The 13,509-nt window shown below is 38.6% G+C and overlaps 1 protein-coding gene across 8 annotated transcripts in view; it reads left to right on the top strand.

Annotated features, from left to right (window-relative positions):
* TMEM260 (transmembrane protein 260) overlaps positions 1-12,907 on the top strand; it is a 71,905-nt gene extending 58,998 nt beyond the window's left edge. For 4 of the 8 annotated variants that reach the window (XM_079129308.1, XM_079129305.1, XM_079129304.1 and 1 more), the window contains 2 exons: positions 111-201; positions 4,222-7,786. In XM_079129308.1, the coding sequence (XP_078985434.1) occupies positions 111-201; positions 4,222-4,476 (346 nt within the window). In that variant the 3' untranslated portion in view covers positions 4,477-7,786. Of the gene's footprint in view, positions 1-110; positions 202-4,221; positions 7,787-10,759; positions 11,135-11,581 lie in introns of those variants that run through there. The other 4 variants (XR_013762185.1, XR_013762186.1, XM_079129307.1 and 1 more) reach the window with 4 other exon arrangements.
* Positions 12,908-13,509: the final 602 nt, after the last annotated feature.

The raw sequence follows: 13,509 nt of genomic DNA, 5'->3' as shown, positions 1-13,509 counted from the left end.
GCACAGTAAAGAGTTTTGTGCACTCCATACCAGTGGAAAGCCTGAACGATTTAGCCCTGAATGTGAAATCGATGGTATGATTTTAAGAAGGTTCCCATTCCCACCCCCAGGATGAAAACACCATTCTTCATCTTTAACCTGGCAGAAACTACTGATATGCCTTCAAAGGTGAAAGCTCAGCTCTACTCCCATGCATATAAGGTATGTGAGATTTTTATAGAGAGAGATTTGGTGGGAAGGTAACAGTGATTGGGATGGAAAGAGGGTGTACAACAGAGTTTTTTTTGTTTGTTTGTTTTGGTTTGGTTTGGTTTGGTTTGGTTCTACGGATTGAACCCAGGAGTACTTTGCCACTGAGCACTTCCCCAGCTCTTTTTATTTTTTATTTTAAGACAGGGTCTCACTAAGTTGCTTAGGATCTCATTAAGATGCTTGGGCTGGCTTTGAATTTTCAGTCTTCCTGTCTCAGCCTCCTGAGTGGCAGGGATTACAGGCATGTGCCACTGTGCCCAGATACAACAGAGTTTATATTTTGTTTCTAGCTTTAGTTTGGGCTTTATAAAATAATGTATATGGAAAAATAACTCAACTTGTATCATAAACAATGTTTATGGTGGAGGGTAGACAGAATACTCCCCACCAAGATGTCTATATCCTAATATCCAGAACCTGTGACTAGGTTACTTTACATGGCAAAGGGGACTTTGTAGATGAGATTAATTTAGGGGTCTTGAGATGGAAGATTATCTGGATTACTCTGGTAGGCCTAATTACAATGGAGGCAGAAGGGTCTGAGTCAGAGGAGATACAACACAGAAGCAGAGGTCAGAGAGGGAGAGATTTGAAGATGCTACACCACTGGCCCTCAAGATTGAGGAAGATGCTGCAGGTTAAGGAGTGCAGGCAGCCTCTGGCACTTGGAAAATGTAGGGAAATGGACTCTTCACTAAGGCCCTATCTTCTAACTGGCTGCAGACAGCCAAATGAACCTTCCTAAGACACAGGCATACTGAGGATCCTGTGCAAATTGTTCTCTCCTGGGAAATGGAGCACAGACAAGAGACTTGCTCTAGCACTATCTCAACAAGTCTCTGCTTTTTCTGTTGTTTATAGCAATGGGCTCTTCTAACGCCTTCAGATTGTCTTGGAGTCTTATATAAGAAACAAATATCCTAGCAAGAATCTATGAGCACAGAGCCCAGGACCTGTGTGTATGCAGTGAGGTCTCTGCTCTCTAGACTGCCATGGAGCTGCTTAGCCAGGGCATTTGCTTGGTGCTGAGTCAAAGTAACATGGCTTCCAATAAGTATGACTAATTTTACTCCTAAATTCTCATCATTGGTTCATTGTTTATTTATGTATTCCTTCATTCATGAAGCATTTATTGAGCGCCAACTCTATTCAACATACTATGTTGGAGACAATTGACCTTGCTTCAACTATCAAAAAAGGTAGCAGGCTGAAGAGGGAGACAGATGGGCAAGTCCTCAGTCATAGTTCACTCTTGTAAGTGCTGAGAGAGGCATGCAGAGGTTCTGTGGAAATAGAGAGTCAGAGCTGGGAGGAGAGAGGGCAGGCTTCCAGAAGAGATGCCACTGGGATGTCCTTGAAAGATCAGAAGGAGTTGGCAAGACAGATGGTAGGGCAAGGAAGTGAGAGAGGCGGAGAAGACAGTTCATAAGGAAGGAACCCAGGGGCAAAGGCAGGTTCCACCAGGGCACCCCCCTGGAGGACAGCAAGGGAGTCGGTTATGGGGAATGGCACACTAGAGCTCTGTCTGGCAGTTGCAAGGTCCAGGGTCTAGGCCCTCTCTGCCATTAATTGTCAATTGTGAGTCAGTTAACCTCTCCAGGCTTTAATTTTTTTTCTTTAACAAAATATGGTCTTTAAACTTCAAGAGATTAACTCTTAACCAGGCGTGGTGACACACACTTCAAATCCCACAATTTCTGAGGCTGAAGCAGGAAATTGCAAGTTTGAGGCACCTCAGAGATGTAGTGAGACCCCATCTCAAAAAAAGAGAAAAAATAGGACTAAGGATGTAGCTTAGTGATTAAGTGCCCCTGGGTTCAATCCCCATTATCACACACATCTAAAAAATAAGATCAGCTCTTATGTCCTTGGATGTATCATATCCTGTTCATCTCTCATACCTTGTAATGCTATGAAAAATAAGCAGTATTTATTTGGGAGAGCTAGGTGCTGTAGTGCACACCTATAAGCCCAGTGACTCTGAAGGCTGAGGCAGGAGGATCAAAAGTTCAAAGCCAGCCTCAGCAACTTAGTGAGGCCCCAAGCAACTTAGCAGGAACCTGTCTCAAAATAAAAAATAAAAGGGTTGGGGATGTGATTCAGTGGTTAATCCCTGATACAAAAAAAAGAAAAAAAAAGTGCGTATTTATTTTGGAGAAATCTGAGACTTATTAATATTTCATTTTCTCATCAGTGATCTCTTCCATGGTCAGTTGCTAGGCCACCTAAAACCTCATTTGTAAATTTGTTGTCCCTTTGGGCAATAAGCTTTGTTTCTTTCAGTGAACACAGACTATGGGTATCTCCTGTATCTCCAAGTGTGTGATGCTTACAAGACAATCGAGGCTAATTTTTTGGTAGATCAAGACAAACACACCCCTATTAATGGTTTTTGCAGAATATTGTTAAGTGCAAAGGATATTTTTGTTGCCATTTGCATCACCGAGCTCAGTAGCTTAAACAGAACATTTAGTTCAGGTGACATAAGTTCAGGGGTGGTAGGGGAACATGGAATAGCCGGCTCCTTAGGAACAAATTGGATAAGTTGAAAATGTTTCCAATTAATGGGACAAGTCCACTTAGATAATGTCATTGTAATACACTCAGAAGAAGAAATACAATTCCAAATCATGAAAAATGATTGGCTTCTTAAAACTTGACACTTGTGGCTTAATAGGTCATCTAAATCAAATTGAAAATGCATCAGTTACAGAATGTTCTAGAAAAGGGTAATGTGGTTCTTCAATGCCTAAAGACTATAGTAGGTAGGTCACTTGAGCCTCTGATTCTCTTGAGCATCTGGGGAAACAAGGACTTCTTGAAGCATTGCCTCTCTCAGTAGGATATTGAAAACAGTTTCTGAGCACCTACTTGGTGTGAGCAGCATGCTACACACGTTATACATATTCCTCCTCAGAGGGAATATTAGGTATCAAAATGACATATCAAACCTGGATTGTGGAATTTTTAACAAGATGCTAAGTAGGTATGCATTTGTCTTCTCTGGAGTAGGAGTTTTAGAGATAGATAATATAATTGGTTCCTTTCAGCAAAATGATGTTGTGAATGCAATTCTAATTCAAAAATCACTTGTCCCATAGAAAACATTATTGCTGTTCTGTACTTAGAGAGTCTATAGGAAAACTCCTGGGAATCCAGCTGTAACTTGACAGTCCCCAGGAAAGCAGTGAAATTCCCAAAGAAGCAAGCATAATACTACATTTAGCAGATCTGTATTGGCTTTTTTGTTTATTTATTAAATTTCAATGTGTTTCCTCTGGAAAACTCGATATTGAAAATTCAAATTATATTCAGTTGATACTGTCTCTGATGTTGGAAAATCAAAATTTGAAATTTCTGTGGGCAAAGTTTTAACTATCAAAAATGTAAGTTTTGCTCTCTTGCTTTAAGGCTATCTTTTAAATTCTGTTATGTTTAATGTACTTGATAATAGAATTGTTTGGATTGGTTCATTATTGCTATTATTACTGTTGTGTTCAGTGCAGAGAGAAATTCTTTTAAATAATATGGGACAAAATTTAAATTCCTTCAAGTTCTTTTTCCACACAGTCTTCTAAAGAAAATTGTCATTTTTTTCCCCTCCAGCAGCTAAATTTAGAGTTTCAACCTCTCTGCCTATTGAGTAAATAGCTTGCCACGAATTAGAATTAAATCCCTTTCCCAGAACATCTTTCTGGAGGAAGAGCATTTTGTCCTGACACAGTGTGTCTCAGGTTGCTCCTGCAACATCCAAAAACCCCAGAAGCAGTTTTAGATGAAGCATATTTGCCTCCTGCTACTGTAATAATTACAGTAACATTCTTGCATTTTCTGCATGGCCTAGCAACGATTAGATTTTACTATAGGCTGCTTGGATTTTCTTTTCCCCTAATTCATTTATGTTTTATGGTTTTGGGGGAAAAAAGTCAAGGAATAACAATGGAATGCCATCATTTTTCCATTTTCCAGCTTTATAAGGAGATTGTCTATTTACAAAAGGAACACCCAGTGAATTGGCACAAGAACTATGCCATCGCCTGTGAGCGGATGCTGCGTCTCCAGGAGAGAGATACAGACCCTGAAGTCCTGTTGTCTGAAACCATCAGACATTTCCGTCTCTACACTCAGAAAGCACAGAATGATCCACAGCTAGCTGATATTTTAGTTGCTCTCAAGCACCTAAGAAAAGAACTGCAAAGTCTGAGAAACATGAAAAATGCCTGAGACAGCAAAATGGGAAAAATCTGCTCAACTTTCAGCTTCCAAAATTCTGAAGTCCAAAAGTTTTCCTTTAAGAAAACTGTATAAGAAATTGAAAACTAAGTCATCTGCCAGATACAAGTAATATGGAACATCAATATTGCTTAATGAATGTTTAGTGACCAAGGTGTGCTATTTATGCAAAATTCTGTTTATCCCATGTTACCAAATTAGCATATCCATGAGATAATTTTGCAAATTTTTTTTCGAAAATCTTCAACAACCTTTCACTAGATGACTGTCCTTGATTCAATTAAATTCTAGAAGATAATGAACTATTTTCATAGACTTAAAATATCAACCATGAATCTTTAAAGGGCCATGTTTATTCATACCAGACCAAAGATATTTTTTGTTTCCTGAAAATGAAATAGTTTTTTAAAACAATGGATCTCTCTGTGCTTTAAATTAGAATTCCTTTTTCTTTAAGTCACTGTGGTTGTTACATAATCACACTTCAAGCTACACTCCAAGTAAGTGATATTTTGAAAAAAGTTCAAGTTTTATTGTCTTAGATGGTTTTCTGAAATCACTAATTTGAGCTAATTTGATTTTTGCTTATTTCAGTTTCATAAACCAAATGGGAAGTAAAAAGGATTTTATATTTATGTAATTAATTTTATATTTATGTTTTACTTCTATTTGGACTTACAGGTCTAGGCCCAATAATTAGAGGTTCTTGCTGCCCACATGCAGGGGTTAAAAAAAAAGAAGTGGGGATTGAATTGGGGGGATGGGAAAGTTCAATAAATTCATTTCTGTTACAAGCATCTTTTATACATATTACTAAAGAGAACAGAGTAAGAAATGCAAATAATAGTTCTTTATTTTATTATGACAGTTAATTAATAGCAACCTGTTTTAATGAATAAAGTCACTCAGAGTCCTTCAGCACTTCCTAAGTAGAGGCCAGAATCTGTAGGGATTCTTTTCCCCCCAATTGTAGAGCTCCTAGACTCCAAGCACTATATAGGCCCCTGTATAGAAATGCTCACTAATGAAGAGGGAGGGCTAGAAGCTTGTCTGCATTCAAAGATCACTGGTGAGTCATTCAGCAAGAAAAGGCCCCTTACCAGGAATAGTCACAGTTCCGTGGCATTGTACTAGCAAAAGGGTCTGATCAAAGGTCTCCTGTGGAGCTTGCATGGTTCCCTTTCATACTACGACCATAATTAAAACCACTAATTCTCTTTTAAAATGCTGCAGGATGCCATGTAGGCATCTGTCTGGAGTGTCCTTTGTGATGTCATAAGCTGTTAAGGACCAGTGCCGAGGGCTTTTGAGCGAAATGCCAGTCATGAAGGTGCTTCAAGACAAGGGTGCCTCTAAAAGCTTGACAGGGCCTTGACTGCACAATTCGAGCTGAATTTGCCCCTTGTCAGCTGCCAGTAAATAAATCTCAAAGGGGGAAAAGCTGAAGTTTCATTACCTGATCCATGGGGCTTTGTTGGTTTTGGCATCACACAGGGGAAGCTCTTGCCCCGCCATTCTCTGGATTTGAAGATGTCCATTGGAGCCTGCAGTGCCTGGACAGGGTTCAGAGCGGAACCTTTTGAAGAGTGTCAATAGTTGTAACAGTTCAGCTGTTAGGAAGACAAATAAATGGAGGAGCTCATTAATCCGCTTTTGGCTCTCAGTGCCTTTTGCCCTTTTATCACAGCCTTATTAGGCTCCTACTCATCTTGAACCAGAAAAAAATGAATTGAAGTTGTTGAGTACTAATTGGCAAAGACTTTTAATCATGGGCCAAGAACTTTGACTGACTTGAAAGTAACTTCTCCACAGGGAAGAGCCAAAAACCTGGTTTACCTTAAAACAAAAACCTGTTGGAGTTCAGTGTGGTATAAAAATTTAGGGAAGCGATGATAAATTGTGTAAGTTTATCCGTTTGAAAGAAATTATATAAGATTATGATTTTCACTTTTCAGAGGGAGAAAGTGTAATAAAATTTGAACATTCCTTAGAAATGCATTGTCTTTTTTGGTTCAGAAAAGAGACTGCATGCCTATGTGTGATGACCGTGTTTGCTTCTGAGCACCTACATAAGTGTGAATGTTCATCTGAGCAGCTACCAATATGTGATGTTTGAGAAACCTTGTTAAAAGTGTTATTTTCTAAAAATAACCTTAAGAGTAGCAAGGAAGGCCTCTTTTGAGACTATGTATGTGTAACTCTGTACTAATGTTTGATTATTGTTGAATTATACCTAGATTATTCTGTATTTGTGGAGCAGTGACTTTGGACCACTCTTGCTTTGAGAAAGTAATAATATATGGCCCAAAGTAGATAGAATCATGATTATTTAAAACTCTAAAAACCACTGGTAAGTGGAAAAAATGTAAACCGAGATGAGATTTAGGGATGTTGGACTTTATTCCCAGATCATCTACTCTGAAGAATTCTTTCCTGCCTTAACAAGTGCCTCTTACTTTCCTTGGGTAGTGCACAACAGCATAAAATCTGGTAGAAGGGGTTTATTTTAGTCTAACCCTCCCCCTCATATTGAAGAGGTTGTGAAGGAGATAGCTTCTCATGCAGGATTTGGCCAGCATTCTCCGAGCAGTGTCCCAGGAGTGCCGTGGGTTGGCAGGATGACAGGAACCCCACAAGGCCAACTTCTGCCTGGACTTTGGCCTGAGGAGCAAGCGGGAGCCAGCAAAACTGTCTGCCTCTCCACATGCTGCAGCACTGCTGCCTGGCATCAAGGCTGGCATACACTAGAGGGTGAGTGGAGAAGGGCATTGTGGCTTCTGTGCTGCCTAACAAGCTACCAACTCTCCATCGACTCTCCATCCCTTCCTGTTCCCGCTGATGGTTAGCATGGTTCTTGGTGGCGACTTCCCTTTTTTTTTTTTTTTTTCCTCAAAAAAATCCATTTTTTAATGCCTTTCTTCTGTTAGTCAAAATGCAACTAAAATAGATGGAAATTGATTACTAGTGTACTATTTTGAAATTTCAACAGAAATTCTGAAGTATTATTTCTGCCTATATTCTTAGTGTTTTCCAATGATGTAACCATGATGTTTTTAGCCTTTATGCTGTTAAAGCCTATTTTGAGTGTTAAGAGTTGTCATTAGGATACCCTGCTGATAACTTGAAGTCATCAGGCTAGGATATGAAGAATAGAGGATTTAATTCATTTTGAAAGTTAAACATTGTCTTTCATCATAATTCCTATCAGTGTCCTTCAGAAGTTAATAATTTAATTAATGCTTTTAATATTCAGAAATTTTAATTTCAAAGATTATAAAAAAATGAATCCTGTTACAGCAAATCCTTTTACTCTGTTTTACTTTTGGTATATTTTATAAACACATCAACATAGGGTGCTACTTAAAATTCTGTTCTTCTAACTAGCTCCAAGACCTATGGTTAGAGAAATTTAGAAAACAATTCAGCCCAGTGAGAGATTCACACTGCTACTTTGTCCTCAAATTTTGTTGTGGATGCAAAACCATTCTAAAGCTTACACTTGCAAACAAGTGATGTTTCCAGGGATTCTGGGAACATCTAAAGGCCACGATCTTGGCACAGCATTACAGAGCAAACAGGGAGCTAAAGCTTAGTGATCATGCTCAATGAAGACGTCGTTGTCAGTACCTTCTAAAGGTCTGTTTGATTTGGATCAGCATGGATGATATTTTTAAAAGCCCCAGGAATAGCACAGTGTGCTTACCTGGATATGGAAAGTAAACTAACAGAACTATATCTTGAAAGGTTTTTTCTCTCTCTTCAGAAAATAAGAAATGTGGTAGCTCTTCAACAATGTAACATATATTTGGTGGAAATTGTTTGCAATGGAAAGATTAGCTCATGTTATATTGCGGGGTGGTTGGGGGGTGGGTAAGTAATGGGGTGGGTAAGTAATGGTGCGTGGGCAGATGGAGGTTCCAAAACTCTAAATGTGAAACCAGCAGTTTTTGGCCTCTTAAGTGTAGTTCTTTGGCTCTTTTTTGCAGATTCTAAGTGTTATGGGCAAAGGTTAATTTTCAGTAATACACTTATTATGATTTTTTAAAGTTGAGTTGATGAGGTTGAGAAAGTTTTAAGATTAAGGTCAAGTAAACAATTGCAAATAATTGGACTATACTCCTATCCCAGTGATCCAACTTCACAGAGCAACTAAGTAACTCAAGGCATTTTGTAAATAGTTGCAAAATATAGGTTAGGATAATGTTGTTAAATTAAGGCATAATAAAAGATAAATAGAAATTAGCCAAAGTTAGGAGCTTTCGTGAACTTGATTATTTGGAATTTGTTATGTCTGCCGTAAGTCATGTGGCATGTTACATGCCTGTAACCCCAGCTAGTTGGAGGCTGAGGCAGGAGGATCCCAAGTTCAAGGCTATCCTGGGCAACTTAGTGAGACCCTATCAAAATAAAAGAAAACAACAAGGGCTGGGATGCAGCTCAGTGGTAGAGTGCCCCTGTATTCAAACCCCAGTGTGGGGGAAAAAAAATGCTGGTGTAAGTAGTATTAGTGGAAGAAAAAGTACAATAGATAGAAAAAGAAATACAATCTTAAATATTAAGTCCATTTTAACTTACATGTTATAAATAGAAATTGTGAATTATGTCCTGCTCTTTAAACACCACACACACACACACACACACACACATACCATAATCATCTTGTTTAGAAGTATTATCTGAAAGGGGATTGTTTTGTAATGTAACCTTTTAAAAAGATATAAAAGATATTTGAAATTTCTTTCAGCTAACTGAAGTAGTCCCTTACATTGTTGCACCATTGGAAATATCCTTAATACTTGTGGTTGTTTCTCATATGCAAAAAATATGTATGCTTAAAAACCAAAAAGGGGAACATTGCTGGGAGAATGGGACCCTAGCTCTCATTGCTGGTTGAATCACCATGCACCCTAGGACCAGGAGCATTAGGTAAGTGTAAGTCAGGAATTCCCTGGGAAACCCTGGCATGCTAAGGCTTGAACCCAGAACTGCAATAGTGGACACATGGAGGATTTTGAGAAGACACTGAAAGATACAAGGACTAGAATCTTCTTTTAGTGTCTTCCCTCAAAATAGATTTTGAAAATGGAAGGCAAACATTACTAATTGTTATGTTTTTAACAGTACTTTTAAACGTTAATGTAAACAAACCAAATTCAATTATTCTAGCAAAAACTACAGAAAAATTCAAAGGAATTATTTAAAAGCAGAAGTGATCCCGTCATCAGAAAACTAAGAGTACTTTTATTAAAGAGTTAAAAGCTAATTAAACAGGTAAAACAAACAAACAAAACCTTGCTTAGAGAAGAATGAAAAGCCCAAGTTCAATTGTGCAGAGTTTAAAACAGGTCAGTTCACTGGAGAGTACTTGGTTTTAGTGTCATATTTATTTAATCTGTCATTGTTTTGCCACCAGTTATGTTCATTCGATCATTCAATCAGTGGACTGGTATCAACACAGTTATTGTTCTTTTAATGATCAAAATATTAACCATTATCACATGCACTCACCTGTGTTCAACCAGAGGCAGTTCCTCATCATGCAGAATTGTACCTGCTGGAGTGAATGTCAAACTGTGGGTCACAAAGTCAATTTAGCAAGAATTGACCAACTTCCGCCTGAAAACACACACTTCTGGTACAGGGGATTGAACCCAGGGGCACTCTGCCACTGAGCCATGTCCCCAGCCCTTTTAGTTTTTTAATTTTGAGACAGGGTCTCACTAAATTGCTAAGGGCCTAGCTAAGTTGCTGAGGCTGACCTTCAACTTGCAATCCTCCTGCTTCACTCTCTCAAGTAGCTGGGATTGCAAGCTACTAACCATTCCAGTACCTGATCAAGCAGCGGTACCTGGCTTGACCAGCTTTTTATTAATGAAATAGAATTTAAAATATCATAGTGCATGTGAGATAATACAAGGGATGAGCATCGTTTCATGAAACTGTTTCATTTCATGTAGGTGTATGCACATATATTTATAAATATGTGTGTATGCATATGTATGTAACTTTACATATATATCTAAAATATATGTACTGTATAACAATATACTTATTGTGGATCAGAGTCACAAATAAATTTGAAAGCCACTGGCTTAGGAAAACAATGTCAAAGGGGTTAGTAGAGGTCATCTAGTATTAGTTATCACAACTAATCTAGTTTAATAAATGAAATTGAGAGCTATAGTAAATAAGTGACTTATTTTGCACACCAGGTAGAGGTGGAACTAGAGCTACAACATGAGTTTCTGTGCTGAGCCTGATGTGCTTTCCCCAGGTCCATCACAGTGTGAAGAAACCAGCTGCATCCCATCATCAGCTCTGGAACACCGAAGTCCTCAAATAACCCATCCACTTATAAACTAGAGGTAAATAGTGTGTGACAACAAGAACTTTGTCATAGGAAATTATTTAAAAAGTCACATGCTAAACTTCTTTCTCTTCCTCCTCCATTCCTCCAGAATGTAATTTCCCCTCCTTTCCTTTTAGATAGGGCCAGTTGAAGCCCTGACTTTTGACTGAGAATTTCCCTTCCCATTCTGGGTTTAGGAGTATATACTCAAATTAAAGGGCTTTAGTGTGATAAGAAAACAGTCACTTTGAAATCCAGGAACTGATTAACACAAACACCTTCCAGCTGAATCAGCTGCTGGACGCTCCATTTGAAAAACACTATGTTTATGTATTTCTTTCCCTTCCTAATCAAGATCAAAACAGTCCTGTTTCTGTTTTGCAGAAGAGCATGTGCCATTCCATTGGAATGTTTTTGAGCTGAAAATTAGACTCTGCTGTGCCAGAAAGTGAGACCACCTCAAGTTCATGCTCACTACTGTTCCATTTTTAAGCTGCTTTATTTAAAGTGCGAAGGGTCTAGAGGCAGGGACCTCTTTAAAGACCTAAGTATCTGGTTTCCTAATTGTGAACCAATTCTGTGTGTAGTTCATAATAATCCTTCCAAATTTGGCTCTTCAGTCCTATGATGATTTTTAAAAAGATAATAATCACTATGATAACAACTAATCTTGATGACATTTATCATCCATTGAATTGCTTTAGTTGTTTGAAATAACGTGTTTTATTTTGTTTCATTTATTATCAGAATTGGAAGTAAGGTCCATCACAGTTTGATGAAACCAGCTGCATCCCCTCATCATCTTTGGGAGGCGAGAAAACTTGGTGCCTCTCATGAAACAAATACCTCTCACTACACAAATCAGGCCTTTTGCACATTTGGTAAAGGTATAAAGATGACAACTTCACAGGGTTAGAATTATAGCATGTAAGAGGACTTCTCCTTTACATGTTCCCTCTTGAATAAATAAATAGTTGATTTAAAGAGCTTCAAACAACTAGGTGTGGGGGTGCTCACCTGTAATCCCAGCAACTCAGGAAGCAAAGCAGGAGGAGGATCACAAGTTTGAGGTCAGCCTCAGCAACTTAGCAATACTGTCTCAAAATAAAGAATAAAAAGGACTGAGGATGTAGCTCAGTGGTAGAAAACTCAGTACTGAAAAATGAATAAATAAAACTCAGGAGCATAAGCCTGTTAAATACTGTGAGCTAATTTGTACCATGTAAGGTGTGAACCTATGCAATAAATAAAGAGCTCCGTATCAAAGCAATCTTCTGAGATCCCATAATAATGGTGTTATATTGTCATGTGAAATGTGACCTGCTTAAAATTTTGGCAAAATAAAGATTCTATATTTCTTTATATCATAGTGCACCTGAATTGAATTTAAGTACTTCCGTTAAGCACCTTCATTTCATCGGTTAGGGCTCCCATAACCCTAACCGATGCAGCCTCCCAGAGAGAGGGGGCGCTGTAGCTCATACTGTCTCCTTCATTAAGAAGCACATGCAAGGACCTTTGCCTGGTGTGTCTCACGTCTCCTAAAAGAACCATGAGCAGAAACCTGGTTCTTCCCAGCTCTTCCATTCACATTCCCAGGAGACTGGCTATTCTAGAAAGCACAGGTCTTTTCTGGAATTGCACTGGACGCTTTGTACCATGTAGGAGTTAGAGCTAAGACTCCCGGCTTTGCCACTTAACTAGCTGTATGACTTAGAGCAGGTTTGTAAAGTAGGACTGTGTGCCTCAGTCCCCTTCTCTGTAGAATGGGGATATGATAAGCAGGCTTGCTTCACAATGGGGCTATAAGGATGAAACATTGATATTTATAAAGTGCTTTGAACATTTCTGGTCTACACCAACTGCACACCATTGACTGTTTTCATCATATGTCAATATAAAAGATTCTTACTTACTTCACACTTCTTAGTAAAATGAATCCTCAGTTTCCTCATCCTTCACATATTTAAAAATGCCCTCACTAAATGTGCATCTGGAAATTTTTTAAAAAATTTACAAATGGTATGCCTTTACTCCATGTACAAACAGAGAAACAACAAGTATCCCATTTGTTTACAATAAAAAATTAAAAAATCAGGATGATAGTGATAATGTGTTATTTAAATTATATGGATAACTGGCAATTATAAGAGAGTAATCAAAGAGCACTGAGTCAATGAGGAAATGAAATCAATTTCATCAGTAATGCAGATGTGTCTCCACTTACCTGCACACACAAAGATAAAGGCCGTGTGTTCACAATGCATTCCATATAACCCCTTACCATGATGGTGGTTCTCCTTTTACTGGTTTCCCTGAACCAGGGCCCATCCAAAGACTTCAACATTATTACTCTCTGCCTCTTCTTTTCAATCTTAGATTTTGCCATTTGTACATTTGCTCTTCTTCAATCTTCCCCCAAATATTGAAGAGTCTTTTGGGCATGGAGACCTCCCAAAAAAACAGTATCTTTCCAACACAACTTCTCCAGGCTCTTGGAACACTGATACAGGGCAGGAAGCTTAGAGTCCTGAGCACAGGGCCATTGCTGGACTTTAGAAACCATCCTGGGGAATGAACAGGGTGCCACACACCTGTAATTCCAGCAATGCAGGAGGCTGAGGCAGGAGGATAATAAGTTGGAGGCTAGCCTCAGCAAGATAGCAAGCTCCTAA

This window comes from Sciurus vulgaris (genome assembly GCF_902686455.1).
Source record: "Sciurus vulgaris genome assembly, chromosome: 2".
Classification (NCBI taxonomy): domain Eukaryota; kingdom Metazoa; phylum Chordata; class Mammalia; order Rodentia; family Sciuridae; genus Sciurus; species Sciurus vulgaris.
This window is presented reverse-complemented; position numbering and strand designations above follow the sequence as displayed.